Genomic DNA, 12,268 nt, shown 5'->3' on the forward strand with positions numbered 1-12,268 from the left:
CTCCTCCCTGCCCCTTGCAGCCTCTCTCCCCAATCTTAAAGCTGTTCCTTATCCCAGTGAAAAGGCCATGCCTGGAATCTTAGGATCACACTGTGAGGAAATGGCCCTGCATTCTTCTTGCAGAAGGAACTGGTTTCCTTCTTTTTCAAGTTCCTGACAGTTGCTCTTGACCTCAAATTGAAGACCACACTGTTGTTTTCGTTCTTGTCATTAAAGACGCATCAACATTGGCTTGAGGTTCCAAGCAGAGATCCCAGAACTTCAGGATGTCTCTGCCTTGGCCCAGGACACACACAAGGCCACACTGGTTTGGAAGCCCTGGCCAGAACTAGAAAACCATGACCTCCAGCAAAGAGGTATTGGCATGAGGCAAGAACCGGGTGGGAAAGGCCTGATCCCCTACAGGAGAATCTGGCTCTAGGATGGGTGTGTTTTTCCCTGAGACTGAGCTCTCTCTGATGTGGTGGCTCCTCATTGTTCCCAACAGTGGAGAACCTCCTGAACTTGTGCTGTTCAAGTGCATTGCCCGGTGGAGGGACCAATTCTGAATTTGCTTTGCACTCTCTCTTCGAGGCCAAAGGTGATGTGATGGTAAGGAACGGTGAAAATACACTTCACAGTTCACATTCTTCATGTCAGAATCCTAAAAAATGTTTTCCTGAGTTTCTGTGTTGTCCCACATACTCTAAAACCAATTCTTAAGATCATGACCAATCAATATGTCGCTATGTTCCCTATCTCATTGAGTAGGTCAGGATTTAAAGCCTGCAGGAGAACCTGCTGTTAGACTTCTGTGTATACATCTGTTCCTAAGTAATAATTGTGGTCACATCTGTCTTGGGAAATTAGAATTTCTTTTCAGCAGTCTTATAATTAGCATCAGAAACCTGGCCTCCAGTGATAGAGGTAGAAAGCTTTACTGAAATAAGACCTGGCCTGAAACAGCCTATCATACTCTCCCGATTGTTCTTCCTTACCGTGGAAGCCAGCCAGTTTGATGTTCATTGAACTGTTTTCTCCCCTGACTAAAATGAAGTGTTTGGTGTGCATCAACTAGTGTCATTCTTTCACCTTTGACACGGTTCTGTGGTGTCCCCAAATCTGACCTTTGGCACCATTTTCCCAGGATCCGAGTGGCCCATTTGCCTGCTCCACCTGAGTTCTTGGCAAGAGCACTCAGTTGTTAACCTCATTTTCCCTTTTAGTAAATACATGGTTTTGTACCATCTTCAGCCTCTTGCTTTTTGATTTTATGAAAATGTGCAAGTAAACAAATGTCCCAATTACTACCTTCTCATGAGATTATTGACACCCTTCAAGGATTTTCTTTTTCTTTTTTTTAATATTTTATTTTTATTTTATTTATTCATGAGAGACACATAGAGAGAGAGGCAGAGGGAGAAGCAGGCTCTATGCAGGGAGCCTGGTGCGGGACTCGATCCCGGAACTCCAGAATCATGCCCTGAGTTGAAGGCAGATACTCAACCGCTGAGCCACCCAGGTGTCCGGCTTCAAGGATTTTCTAGAGTGTTAGAGAACACTCTTTAATCCTTAAAGACAAATGTTGCAAAGAGGCACTTCTCAAACTTTTACTTTTACACAGATCACTTGGGGCATCTTGTTAAAATGCAGATTCTTATTCAGCAACTCTGGACATGGGGCCCAAGGTTCTGTGTTTCTAACCAGCTACCAGCGGATCCCTGTGTTGCTGGTCCATGACCCACACTTGAAGAAGCAAGGCTCTAGACCTTTCTCTGCCCCTAACCCATCTTCTGTTCCCATCTACAATTCCACATGCACCATTTTTTTTTAAAGTTGATGAGGCTGAAGGAGGCATATTTGAAAGGGTTCTTTAGCTGGGCCCTCTGGACAGACAATGTATATATAATACAGTTATTACAATACAACCGTTTATGTTAAAGTTGTAATGAAATGCGGTTTTTCTGCAAAAACACTTATAAATCACCTGCTCATTTCCTTGGAGCCTTTCCCCGAGATTCAGTCTTCATCCAGAGGAGGCCGCACTATCTCCCTGAGGCTGGGGCCTTCACCAAGGAAGAAGTGGGGTCTCCACTGCCGCCTGTGTTTTTCTCAAACATGACCAATTGGCAGCAGGCATGGGCAGGGGGAGGTATCTGAATGCCGAGTCCTGTTGGCCAGAAAGGAAGCCCCAGTTAGGGGAGCTCCCCTCTGGTTTTCCTTCCACCACCCCCAACTCCTGGCTGTGCACTGCTGACTCCTTTTCCTCCTTAGGTAATGCTCTGCCCATGGCACACAGACCCATTACTGACTCTCACCTTTTCTCTCCCATGGATCTATCTGCAGGCTGCTCTGGAAATGCTGCTGCTGCGGAAGCCAGTCAGGTTAAAATGTCATCCTTTAGCAAATTACCACTATGCCGGTAGGTGGCCAGGAGCCTTGTGCCCCATTGCTTCCCAAGAGCAGGCTCTTTGCATGTGTGGTGATGTCGCTTTTAATAATGGATAGACCAGTCCCATCCTAATCACCCCTTGTGAGCTCAAGGCCTTCTGGGGCCTAGCTGGTGGGGCAATTGTATTTGTTGGCTGAGTACTATTGGGTGTTTGTATGGAGTCCTGCCCCTTGTGGATGTGCCAGGAGCTGGGTGATCGTGGGCGGTGCCTGCATGTGTGGCAGTGAGACTGGTGCGTCTGGGGAAGGAGCCAGAGAGGGGACAGCACAGAGACAACACTCAGCAGCCCCTTGGCTTTGGAATCAGTGGACATGGGTTCAGATCTTGCCTGCATCCTTGGCCTTCTGGAACCTTAGTCTCCTCACCTGTGAAACGGGGCTCCTACTCCATCCCTTACAGCACTTTTGTGATGATTACAAATAGTAAATGTTGCGCAGTACATGGCATATCCTAGTAGCTATTATTATTCATTTGTTGAATAATTATTTTTTTAGTATTTGCTGCATGCAAGAAACTGCTAAGTACTAAGATAAAACAGTGACTATGACAGACAGACGGAATCCTTCCTCATGCACTTTGGAGTGTGAGGAGGAAGTAGTAATCAACAGTAGATCACACTCATGGCAGGAGAAAGACATACACGTATGCGTGTGGTATACATATACACGTGTGTATATATGCCTGCATATACGTATGTTATATGTTTGCACATATGCATGATATACACACACATGTACATATACAGAGTGTGTTCTGCGAGGGTGTGGGTTAATGATGGCATCACCAATAAAGAGGAAGGAGAAAACACTTTTGAGAGTTGAATAGTACGAATCATGAAGAAAGAAGACAACAGGTCTGGGTGCCTGAGGTGACAAAATGAAGTCGAAATCAACATTTTGATCCATCCATTCTGAGATGATTCTCCATGAGCCTGAGCCTGCCTAGGTTCTCCATTTCACAGGAGGCCAAATCCTCCAATGTACTAAATACTTAAGTGGGCTTGGGGCCTGGTCAAACCTTTTCTAGTCCTCAGTCCAGGCAGCTAGATGGGCCTACCATGTGAGGGCTGCTCTACAAATACTAGAGTGTCCTCAATGGGCACCCCACCGTGCCCACCACACTTTGCCACACTCACTCTGCCCCTCTCATGAGCCAACTTTCCTGCCTGTCATCACAAGGAGGAAAGGCCGCAGAAGCCGCTTACCTGAGCACAGACAGCCCTGGATGTCTGCCTGTAGATCCCTGTCAGCATGCAGGCCTCTACCCGACTAGGCAGGCACAAAATGGATACAGGAATAAGAAATCTGTCATTTAACTAGGGCCTAAGGGAGCCAGTTTCTTAATATTTTCTCCATCACTTCCTGCTTGGTCTGCCCCAAGTGTGGGTAGGAAGATGTGGGAGTCCTCCCTAATCTGCCATGGAAACAATCAGTCCTCTTAATTCCCAGTGTCATCTGTTGCCCATTAAGCCCTGACAGGCTGTCCAGCCTCCTGGAGCCTGTCTCAGGCTTCTTTGTATAGTGGGCGAGACAGTTGATGACAGGGAGCTTCCCAACCATCTGCTGTAGCTGCACTCACCCTTGGGGTGACCAGGGTGGCCGGCGCCTCTGGGATGGTCAGCTCCAGCTGTGAGCAACCTCGTCTGAGACCCAGACCCCCTCCAGTTCTTCCCACTCTGCCAAGCAAGTATTAGATTGTTTTATGTGTGTCATGACATAATTTGGAAAGCTATGGACTAGAAGCCACCCGCCACCCCAAACAAATCAAAACAAAAATACTAAAATAATAGTAAGAATTTTGAAACTAAACTCTGCTAAAATTACCAATCTTTTGGGGTCCAGCTAATATGTTGCCCATCCTCAGACTCCTTCCCACTCAGGCAAACCAGGAAGCATTCTGTTGCCTTCTGGAATTTTCAACCCTTGGAGGCAAGAGAGGTGGACCTGAGGTGTGAAGGGTTGGTATTCCACTAGCCATGTGTTTCCAAGAAAAGGGTGCTCACCTGTCTGCCAGACATCTGCCTTCTCCAGGACATGATCACAGATTGGACCCCGGGGAATCTTATAGAACTATGAATAAAGATCAGAGGTCACTGGTCCCTAGAGTCTAGCCTGACTCCATCCCTTAATAGTTCCCTTCCAGGCCCCAGAGGAGACCCCAGAGTATACCCCCATCACATGTCCTAGTTATCAGCCACTGCCTCCTTCCTTCAGTTTGGTTCCAGAGTATAGGTGAATCCCATCCCCATGACCTTGTCCTGCCCTATCCTTTGTGCCCTATTGGGTTGCTCTCCAGTAGGACTCTGTGAGGCCAAGTCAGCATCACCGGAACACTATCTTCTGGATTGCCTTTGGCTTTGGCTCCGTGGCCGTGCCAATGTGTCACCCCGCCCCAGCTCCCTGCCCTGGAGGCAAAGCAGAACAACTGAACTAGAAGACAGAGGCTACAAGTTTGGGGGAGACAGAGACCCAGGCCTATGAAAATCACTTCCCTTACTTTATTTATGACTTATCCCACCCCATCCCAAACCATTCAGTAAGAAAAGGAAAAAATGACCAGTGATTGGGCCCAGGAGAGATACTAGTGTGGGTGAGCAGCTTGCCAAGGCTAGAGGAGGCCTGTACAAGATCCTCGGAGAAAGGAAGGTATCATTGCAGTGGCCCCCAGTGTGCTAATCCACACAGTCCAGCCCTTTCTGAGCACCCTCCGCCCATGTGTGGGTAGCAGTTTGCAGAGGCTCCCAGCTAGTAGTTGGTTGGGTGTAGAAGGCCTGAGCATGGGGGAGTTAGGGTGAGAGGACGCCTGGTTATAATTAAGCAGCTTGCACATTCTTGGTTTTTCCATCGAACTGGTCATTCCTGCAGATGGGTGCGGACACTGGCCTTATGCTTCCTGGCAAGGGTGCAGCAGAGGCCACTGTCTGGCTCGCAGCCTAGTCCAGGCTCTTCCTGGGTCCCAAACCCTGACCTGACTCTGGACTTGCAGGATTTCTGGAGGAAATACACAATCGGTTAGCGAAGTCTTGTTCTCTGTCTTGGAAGCTGTCCTGTTTGACGAGGAGACAGAACTACGTACTCAAGAGAATACTTTGCAAGAAACACAGCTGTGATGTCATTTTCCAGGCATTCTTAGTTCATGTCTCTGGCTGGAGAGTAGTCACCTCAAGGGCAGGACCTGAGTTAATGCTTACTCTCTGGCTTTGCCTGACACAACACTGGTAAAGAAAGGGTCCTTGGACGAGCTCGAGGCTCGAGGCCTGGATTCAGATGGAGGCCTCCCTTCCTTTTGCCTCCAGGGGGATCTTTGGCAGCAACCAACTTCTCCCTCTACTCCTAAAAAAATTATTCAGCCTTTACCCACTGTGGAAAACCTTTCACAGAAGCAAAGATCTGATTTAAAAACAGTCCCCCTTTTCCCGTAGTGAATGTATCTTCCTTGTGTATGTGCGATAACAGCACCATCACAAAAGTTTTTTCAGTCTTGAGAGGACGACGGAAGGGCCCTCTGTAAAAGATCCTGAGCCCAATTCTCTCACCGCTCCATGTCTCTTTTTAATTGCCTGGGTTCGCTATAGATCGCCCCAAATTTAGCCACAGTCCAGAGCCTGTTTCCCAGCAACCAAAGCTCAGAACATTTTTCCTCTGGATACTGTTCCAGCACCAGTTTCCTCAGTTAATTAGGCCCTTTGTAATTAGCCTTAATCGGCTTGTTAGGGGCCCCTGCTGATAACAGCCCAATAGCCAGGAATCCCCAGGTAGGACAAATGAGCACTGGGGGAATGTCAGCCCACTAACCCTGCGTGCCTGCTGAGTGGACAGCAGGGATCCTGGAGAGGAAGAAAGGGCAGAGCAAGGGGAGGGTTAGAGGCAGCCCCTTGCCTCGGTTTTGCATTTTATCTTGGACTTGATCCAAGGCACAGAATCCAGGAAGGGCTGGCTTAGAACTGTGTCTACAAATGAAGAAAGTGCTCCTGACAGAGCCTTCTAGGAATGAGATTCCTGAGCCTTTGCTTCACGGGATTACAGAAGGAATTTCGGGGATACAGTAGAAGAAGGGGGGCGACCAGCAGCCAGGAGTAAGGCTGTGGGATTGGACCCATGCAGAACAAGGAATACCAGTGCCATGAATGCACGTCAGCAGAGGATAGTGTGTATTCCATAGATGTGGGCTGACTTGGAATCCCTTCCGCAAGTGGCCAGTGACATTCGTTGTGCACCTACCTAGGATCAAAGGCTGCTGTCTGTCAGAGAAGAGGAAACTGAGAGCCAGAGAAGTGGAATACATTTGCCTGAGACCACAGGATGATTCCTGTGGCAGAACTGGATTTGCAGATTGTAGTCTCTTGACTGAAGTCACCCCTTTTTTCACAGCACAGTGACTTTATCTGGGAAAAGCACATTCAGGTGTTTCTAGGCTTGGGCCTGGAAATTCAGCCCAGGAGCCCAAGGGTGGATTCTCACCCCCTTGGGCAATCTCATGACCAGGAGGTCAGGAAGATGGACCCTGCTCTAATGTGAGCGTAAGAATGGATTTGCTTGACTCTGCCTCTCACTTCATAGACGCCCTTGTTGGACAGATACGTGTACACAGTACTATCTTGTGCACTAAAGCGCAACCCACAGGACTACATAGAAGAGCCATCTTTTACTCTCTGAGCACATGCCCCTGCTGTGGCCCCTGCAAACCCTCAGAGCAGGAAAATGCAGCCCGTTCTAATCCAGGACCGGTGGTTCAGAATGAATGCTTTCAGATGGGGAGACCGAAGACCCCATCACAGAGAAGCAGCCCTAAAAACCACCGAGGAGTCAGGAGGAATTCCCTTCCCCCATGAGGCTTGGGGTCGCCCATAACAGATGGTCCAGGAAGCTCCTTCACATCCAATGGGGTTGCAGCTAGCAAGCCATCTAGAGGCATGAAGGGACCCTTTCTTAAAAGTAGACTTGGGTGTTTTAACACTGCTTCTTGGGCAGTAAGCAGATGACGACTCCTCTCCTGGCATGTGGTGGAAGCAAGTGTATCCACACCAGAGAGACTATGTGCTGGCCTGAGAAGGCTGCATGGCCCTGTTAGTGTCTCACCAGGTCCCAGAGCTCCACTCTAACTTAGGAAACGTATTGTCTGGCTGACAGAGGAATGGATTCTCATTGATCTAGTTGGGTGTTTCCATCAGCAAAATGTCCCCTAATTCCCCACCTGAGATGCAACCCAGAGCTGCATGGGCTTTGGACCTGCAGCAGGGTAGCTTGACCAGGGATTCACCTGATGTGACATATCCCCATCATGATCCTCTTCCACCATTATATTTCTTTTTTTAAGATTTTTTTTATTCATGAGAGACACAGAGAGAGAGAGGCAGAGACATAGGCAGATGGAGAAGCAGGCTCCCTGCCAAGAGCTAGATGCAGAGCTTGATCCCAGGACTCTGGGTTCATGCCCTGAGCCAAAGGCAGACCCTCAACCACTGAGCCACCCAGGCGTCCCCACCACCATTATATTTCTGATTCCTCTTACCTCTTTGCTATTTTGATGGATACCTAAAGGAAACCATGGCTGCTCTTTGGTCCTTCAACTAAATTGTTGGTAATCCTTTCCGTCTCTTTCTACCTCTGCTCCTGAGCAACGGGAACATATGCTTGCTGGGACCCCAAGGCCTTGAATATTAGACAGAATTTGAGGAACACTGATGGGACCATTCTAGAAACCCAAATCCCACTGACCTCCTCTGCTTATGTCCACTTCAGCAAAGCTGCTTAATTCACCCAGCCTCTCTTCTCCCTATTGTGATGGTTACACAGCCAGAGATGTCCCAATCTCCAGAACCTGTGGAAGATGCTTCTTTCTGCTGAGAATTGATCAGAAAGCCACTTTCCTTCTGGAAATAAACAGATAAACTTACAAACCAAATAAATCAGGTGGTGGTGGCCCTGTGCTTTGGAGGTCTGAACCAGTACAACTCTGCAGAGCATATTGGTCTGGGGACCCATCGCTCCGTCACACGGAGAAAGTGTTTATTTCAGAAATCTGAGTTTATATCACACTCACATATTCTCTCAAGGAACCTGAGTCACTAATTTTGGCTGAATCTTCCAAGGGGAGAAACAGTTCAGGTTTCCTGTATGTTCATCTTCAACAGTCAACCAGGAAAATCCTGGGCTTATCCTGGTGAGGAAGGCAAGTACTATGGTTGGTGGATTATAGCTCTGAGACGTGGAGGAATGTCAGAGGGCCAACCATGTATCCAAAGAATCAGATGTGGAGAACTCAACCAGAAAAATGAGGCATAGTTTTCTGCAAACAGCCACAGGAATTGAGCCTTCCCTGGAGCCCCTAGAAATAGGACTTATCTTAGAAGTAAGCTTTATTTCTTACCCCGAACAGGCCAAGATCACCCATATGATGATCTGCATATCATGCTTTCTCATTTATGGAGGTTAAAAAAATGTGAAAATCAAGTTTAGCCACCAAGGCAGATGCACCAACCCAGGATTTCTGGGCTTCTTCCTCACCAGTCTGCAGATCTATCAAGGGGATGGCCCCACTCCCCTCTCCAGCCTCATCTGCTTGCCAGGAGTTTATTAGATAAACTGTACTGGACTACTGCTCCTTCTCTGAACACCTCCATTTCCTCATCTGTAAAATGGGTAACAGTAATGCCAATCTTACCAGGGTTATTGGTAGAGCCAAATGACTAATACCCGTCAAGTACTTAGAATCTGGCACATAGTAAGCACTTAGAAATGCTTGGGTTTGGTGGGTTTTTTTCCTAGCACAGTGTCTTGCATGTAGTAGACACCTAATAAATACCTGCTGAATGAATGAATGCATCATCTTGTTCTTGCCTCTCACTTTTGTCTCAGCCACTTTTTCTCCCCAGAATTCTTTTCCATCTCCTTCTTGCCTGAACTGCTTCTGTGTGTCCTTTAAAACTCAGCTCAGGTATTTTTCTCTACCTGGAAGCCTGACCCTAACCTGAGCATGAGGCTGCTTCTCTGTGCCCCATTGGCACATGCCCTCCACCTCATCATTGCAGCCATTACCCTGAACACCATGGGCTCCTGATTTTTCTCCCCACTAGATGGTGAGCATCTTGAGGGTGGAGATTGCCGAAGCTGCCACATCTTGAGGAGCACTTACTACATGAACACTTGCAGTCTTGAACAGCAGAATTACAATTTGTTGAGCACTCACTGCCTTCCAGTTACTAAACTAAGCACTTGTGGTGCGTTATCTTCCTTCACCTTTGCAAAAATCACAAAAGCTAAGGACAATTAGAATTATTCCCATTTGTAGGTAACCAGACTGAGTCTTGGGTTCAGTAACTTGCCAACGTCAAGTTTACATAGCTGGGATTTTGAACCCAGGCATCAGGGTTGCTAACCATTACACTATGTTGGCTTTTTGTTCAAACAAGAGTTGGATATGGATTATATCACTTCTAAACAGTCGTGTTTTGTAATATAACTAAGTAAACCAGCACCTAAAAGTAGGGAGAACTTTGTGTGTTCTTATGATGTTTCTGTTCTGTTGTAGGTTCGGACAAGTGGACCTCCCTCGAAAGAAAACTGTTTAATAAAGCACTAGCCACTTACAGCAAAGACTTTATTTTTGTACAGAAGATGGTAAGCATGCTTTTTCCAGTCACTCACTTAAAATTGAAGTTGGGAACTTCTATATCTAAAGACATAACAGAAATATTTGATACTTGTTGAACACTCTCACAAAAAGGATGTCTCCCGCCTCTCTCTGATGGAGGATGTTAGGGTTGTTCCAGTTTCGGGATATACTGAAGAAGGAGAACCTAGATTATTTGGACACAGTGGTAGGGGGTTATATATTTATTTTAATAAATACATGTAATTTATAATCTATCAGAATAAATAGAACTGGGCCTGTTGGTTTACCATTTACATAACTTATTTCATGTATATTTGACAGATTTATCGTGTTTTGACCATTTTTTTCTGAGACATTGGATAAGGGAAGATGTGTGCCTTCCCCCTAGCCAGTAGCAGAGTTTCTGGTGTTGGACCTGTAATCATGATGACAGTAGTAATAAAAACAATATTTTGTATATACAGCATCTCACAACAAAATAGGATTCTTCTACACAAAATCGCACTTCTATAGCAGATAATGAACTTCATAGGCCTTAATTGGCTAAGAGGTGGTTCAGGCTAAAAGTTAAAATGATTCCAAGAGTGTTTCAGAAAGTCCGTGAACAATGGAGCCATATTGTGTTATTAAAGTCATTAAAATGTTCAAGTTCACAGAGAACAGAGCTTTCAGGTAACAGCTCCCACTGGCTCTGGGCTGGGTCAAGCCAGTGCCACCCAGTGGGTGTCTATCTCCTGTCCCTAATCTAGGGCCTTCCTGATGGACAAGAATCAAAACAGGCAGACTCTTCTCTCCCACCTGCCTCTCTGCAGATCTGTATTCACCCCTGCCTTACCCTACCTTGGAGGCCACCACACTCTTTGCTGCCCCCGTAAGCTCAGCAGCTTCCATACTCTCCTCTTTTTTGAGAGGGGACCTCAAAAGGAAACCTCCTGACCTGTCAGAGGCCCTCCCCACACCTTGCAGGGCTACACCTTGTTGACCAATCATGTGTTGTGTCATGTATGGTGCTTGCCAGGCGACATGGCTTTTTCAACAGGCACTCTCCAAGACAATGTCCCCACTCCCTGAGCGGCTCTAATGTAGCAATTCAAGGTATAGAGTGATGTGAAGGAGGCATCTTCAGGAAGACAGGACTTCTGGTGTTGCCCCTCATCTCTCACGGTTTGGGTGGCTGGTTCCCCACCTCCAGAAGTATGGCCAGCCATTTATCTGCCTCCAGAAAAGCCACATTATTGAACCCCCCCTTGAGCTTGGAGATACAGGAACTACACAACAGCATTTTTTTTTTCTCTTTAGAACACATGTACCTTTGCCCCCTTGAGGGAGGTCAGGGCAAGGTTTGTTTCCTGCAGAAACTAAGCTCTTGTCGTCATAACTTTTGCCTTACATTCCTGTTCGATTACTAAGGCACATTTTTCATAAATAGATTTTGAAGGTCAACTAGCCAGAGAGCCACGTACGCTCAAGCGAATTAAATGAAAAAGCATGCTGCTTTATGGGTTAAAAAAAAAGAATGAGCTCTCTATGGGCCGACATGAAAAAAAAATCTTCAGGCTATATTGTTAGAAAAATCAAGTTGCAAAACAGCATAGACAGCATGCCACCTTTTGTGAGAAGAAATACGCTTTCTTGTTCTTTGGTATATGCACAAAGAGATTCTGGAATGATACCGAAGAAATTAAGAAGAGGGGCTAGCTGTGTGACAGGGGTGGGAGGTGAGAACTACATGGAGGGAGACCAGGCCCAGAAGGAGGTTTTTCACTATCTACATTTCTTTATTGAATTGCAAACATCTAGTACCTATTACAAAATTAACTTTTCACAAAAGCCTGCGGCTTGATATGCGCTGTGTGCTGCCGAGCTGATCTAGAGATGGCTTTCCCGGCAGGTGAAGTCTAAGACAGTGGCTCAGTGTGTGGAGTACTACTACACGTGGAAAAAGATAATGCGCTTGGGGCGGAAACACCGGACACGCCTCGCAGAAATCGATGATTCTGTGGTGAGTGAAGCTGCTCAGTCGCTGCTTATGCGGGCCCCGCTCCCGCCCCACACCCAGGTTAGTAAGTAGCTGGTGTTTGGCTCAGCTTTACTGAGGTGACGACAGTGAGCGGGTGACAGGCCCACTCCCTTGTGGGATTCAGGCCTCGACTTCCTGGCACAGAAATGCAGAAGGAAGGTGGTTCTGGGTTTGCCCCATACCTTAGTGGTCAGTTAAGTGGA

General features: G+C 47.0%; 1 protein-coding gene across 23 annotated transcripts in view; it reads left to right on the forward strand.

Annotated features, from left to right (window-relative positions):
- Positions 1 to 12,268, forward strand: part of TRERF1 (transcriptional regulating factor 1) — a 207,938-nt gene that overhangs the window by 179,312 nt on the left and 16,358 nt on the right. For 17 of the 23 annotated variants that reach the window (XM_077903999.1, XM_077903996.1, XM_077904005.1 and 14 more), the window contains 5 exons: positions 217 to 356; positions 488 to 591; positions 2,326 to 2,401; positions 9,962 to 10,050; positions 11,937 to 12,104. In XM_077903999.1, coding sequence (XP_077760125.1) covers positions 217 to 356; positions 488 to 591; positions 2,326 to 2,401; positions 9,962 to 10,050; positions 11,937 to 12,104 — 577 coding nt within the window. The remainder of the gene's footprint in view (positions 1 to 216; positions 357 to 487; positions 592 to 2,325; positions 2,402 to 9,961; positions 10,051 to 11,936; positions 12,105 to 12,268) is intronic. The other 6 variants (XM_077904010.1, XM_077904015.1, XM_077904019.1 and 3 more) reach the window with 1 other exon arrangement.

The sequence above is a fragment of the Canis aureus genome, chromosome 7 (assembly GCF_053574225.1).
Source record: "Canis aureus isolate CA01 chromosome 7, VMU_Caureus_v.1.0, whole genome shotgun sequence".
Taxonomy (NCBI): Eukaryota; Metazoa; Chordata; class Mammalia; order Carnivora; family Canidae; genus Canis; species Canis aureus.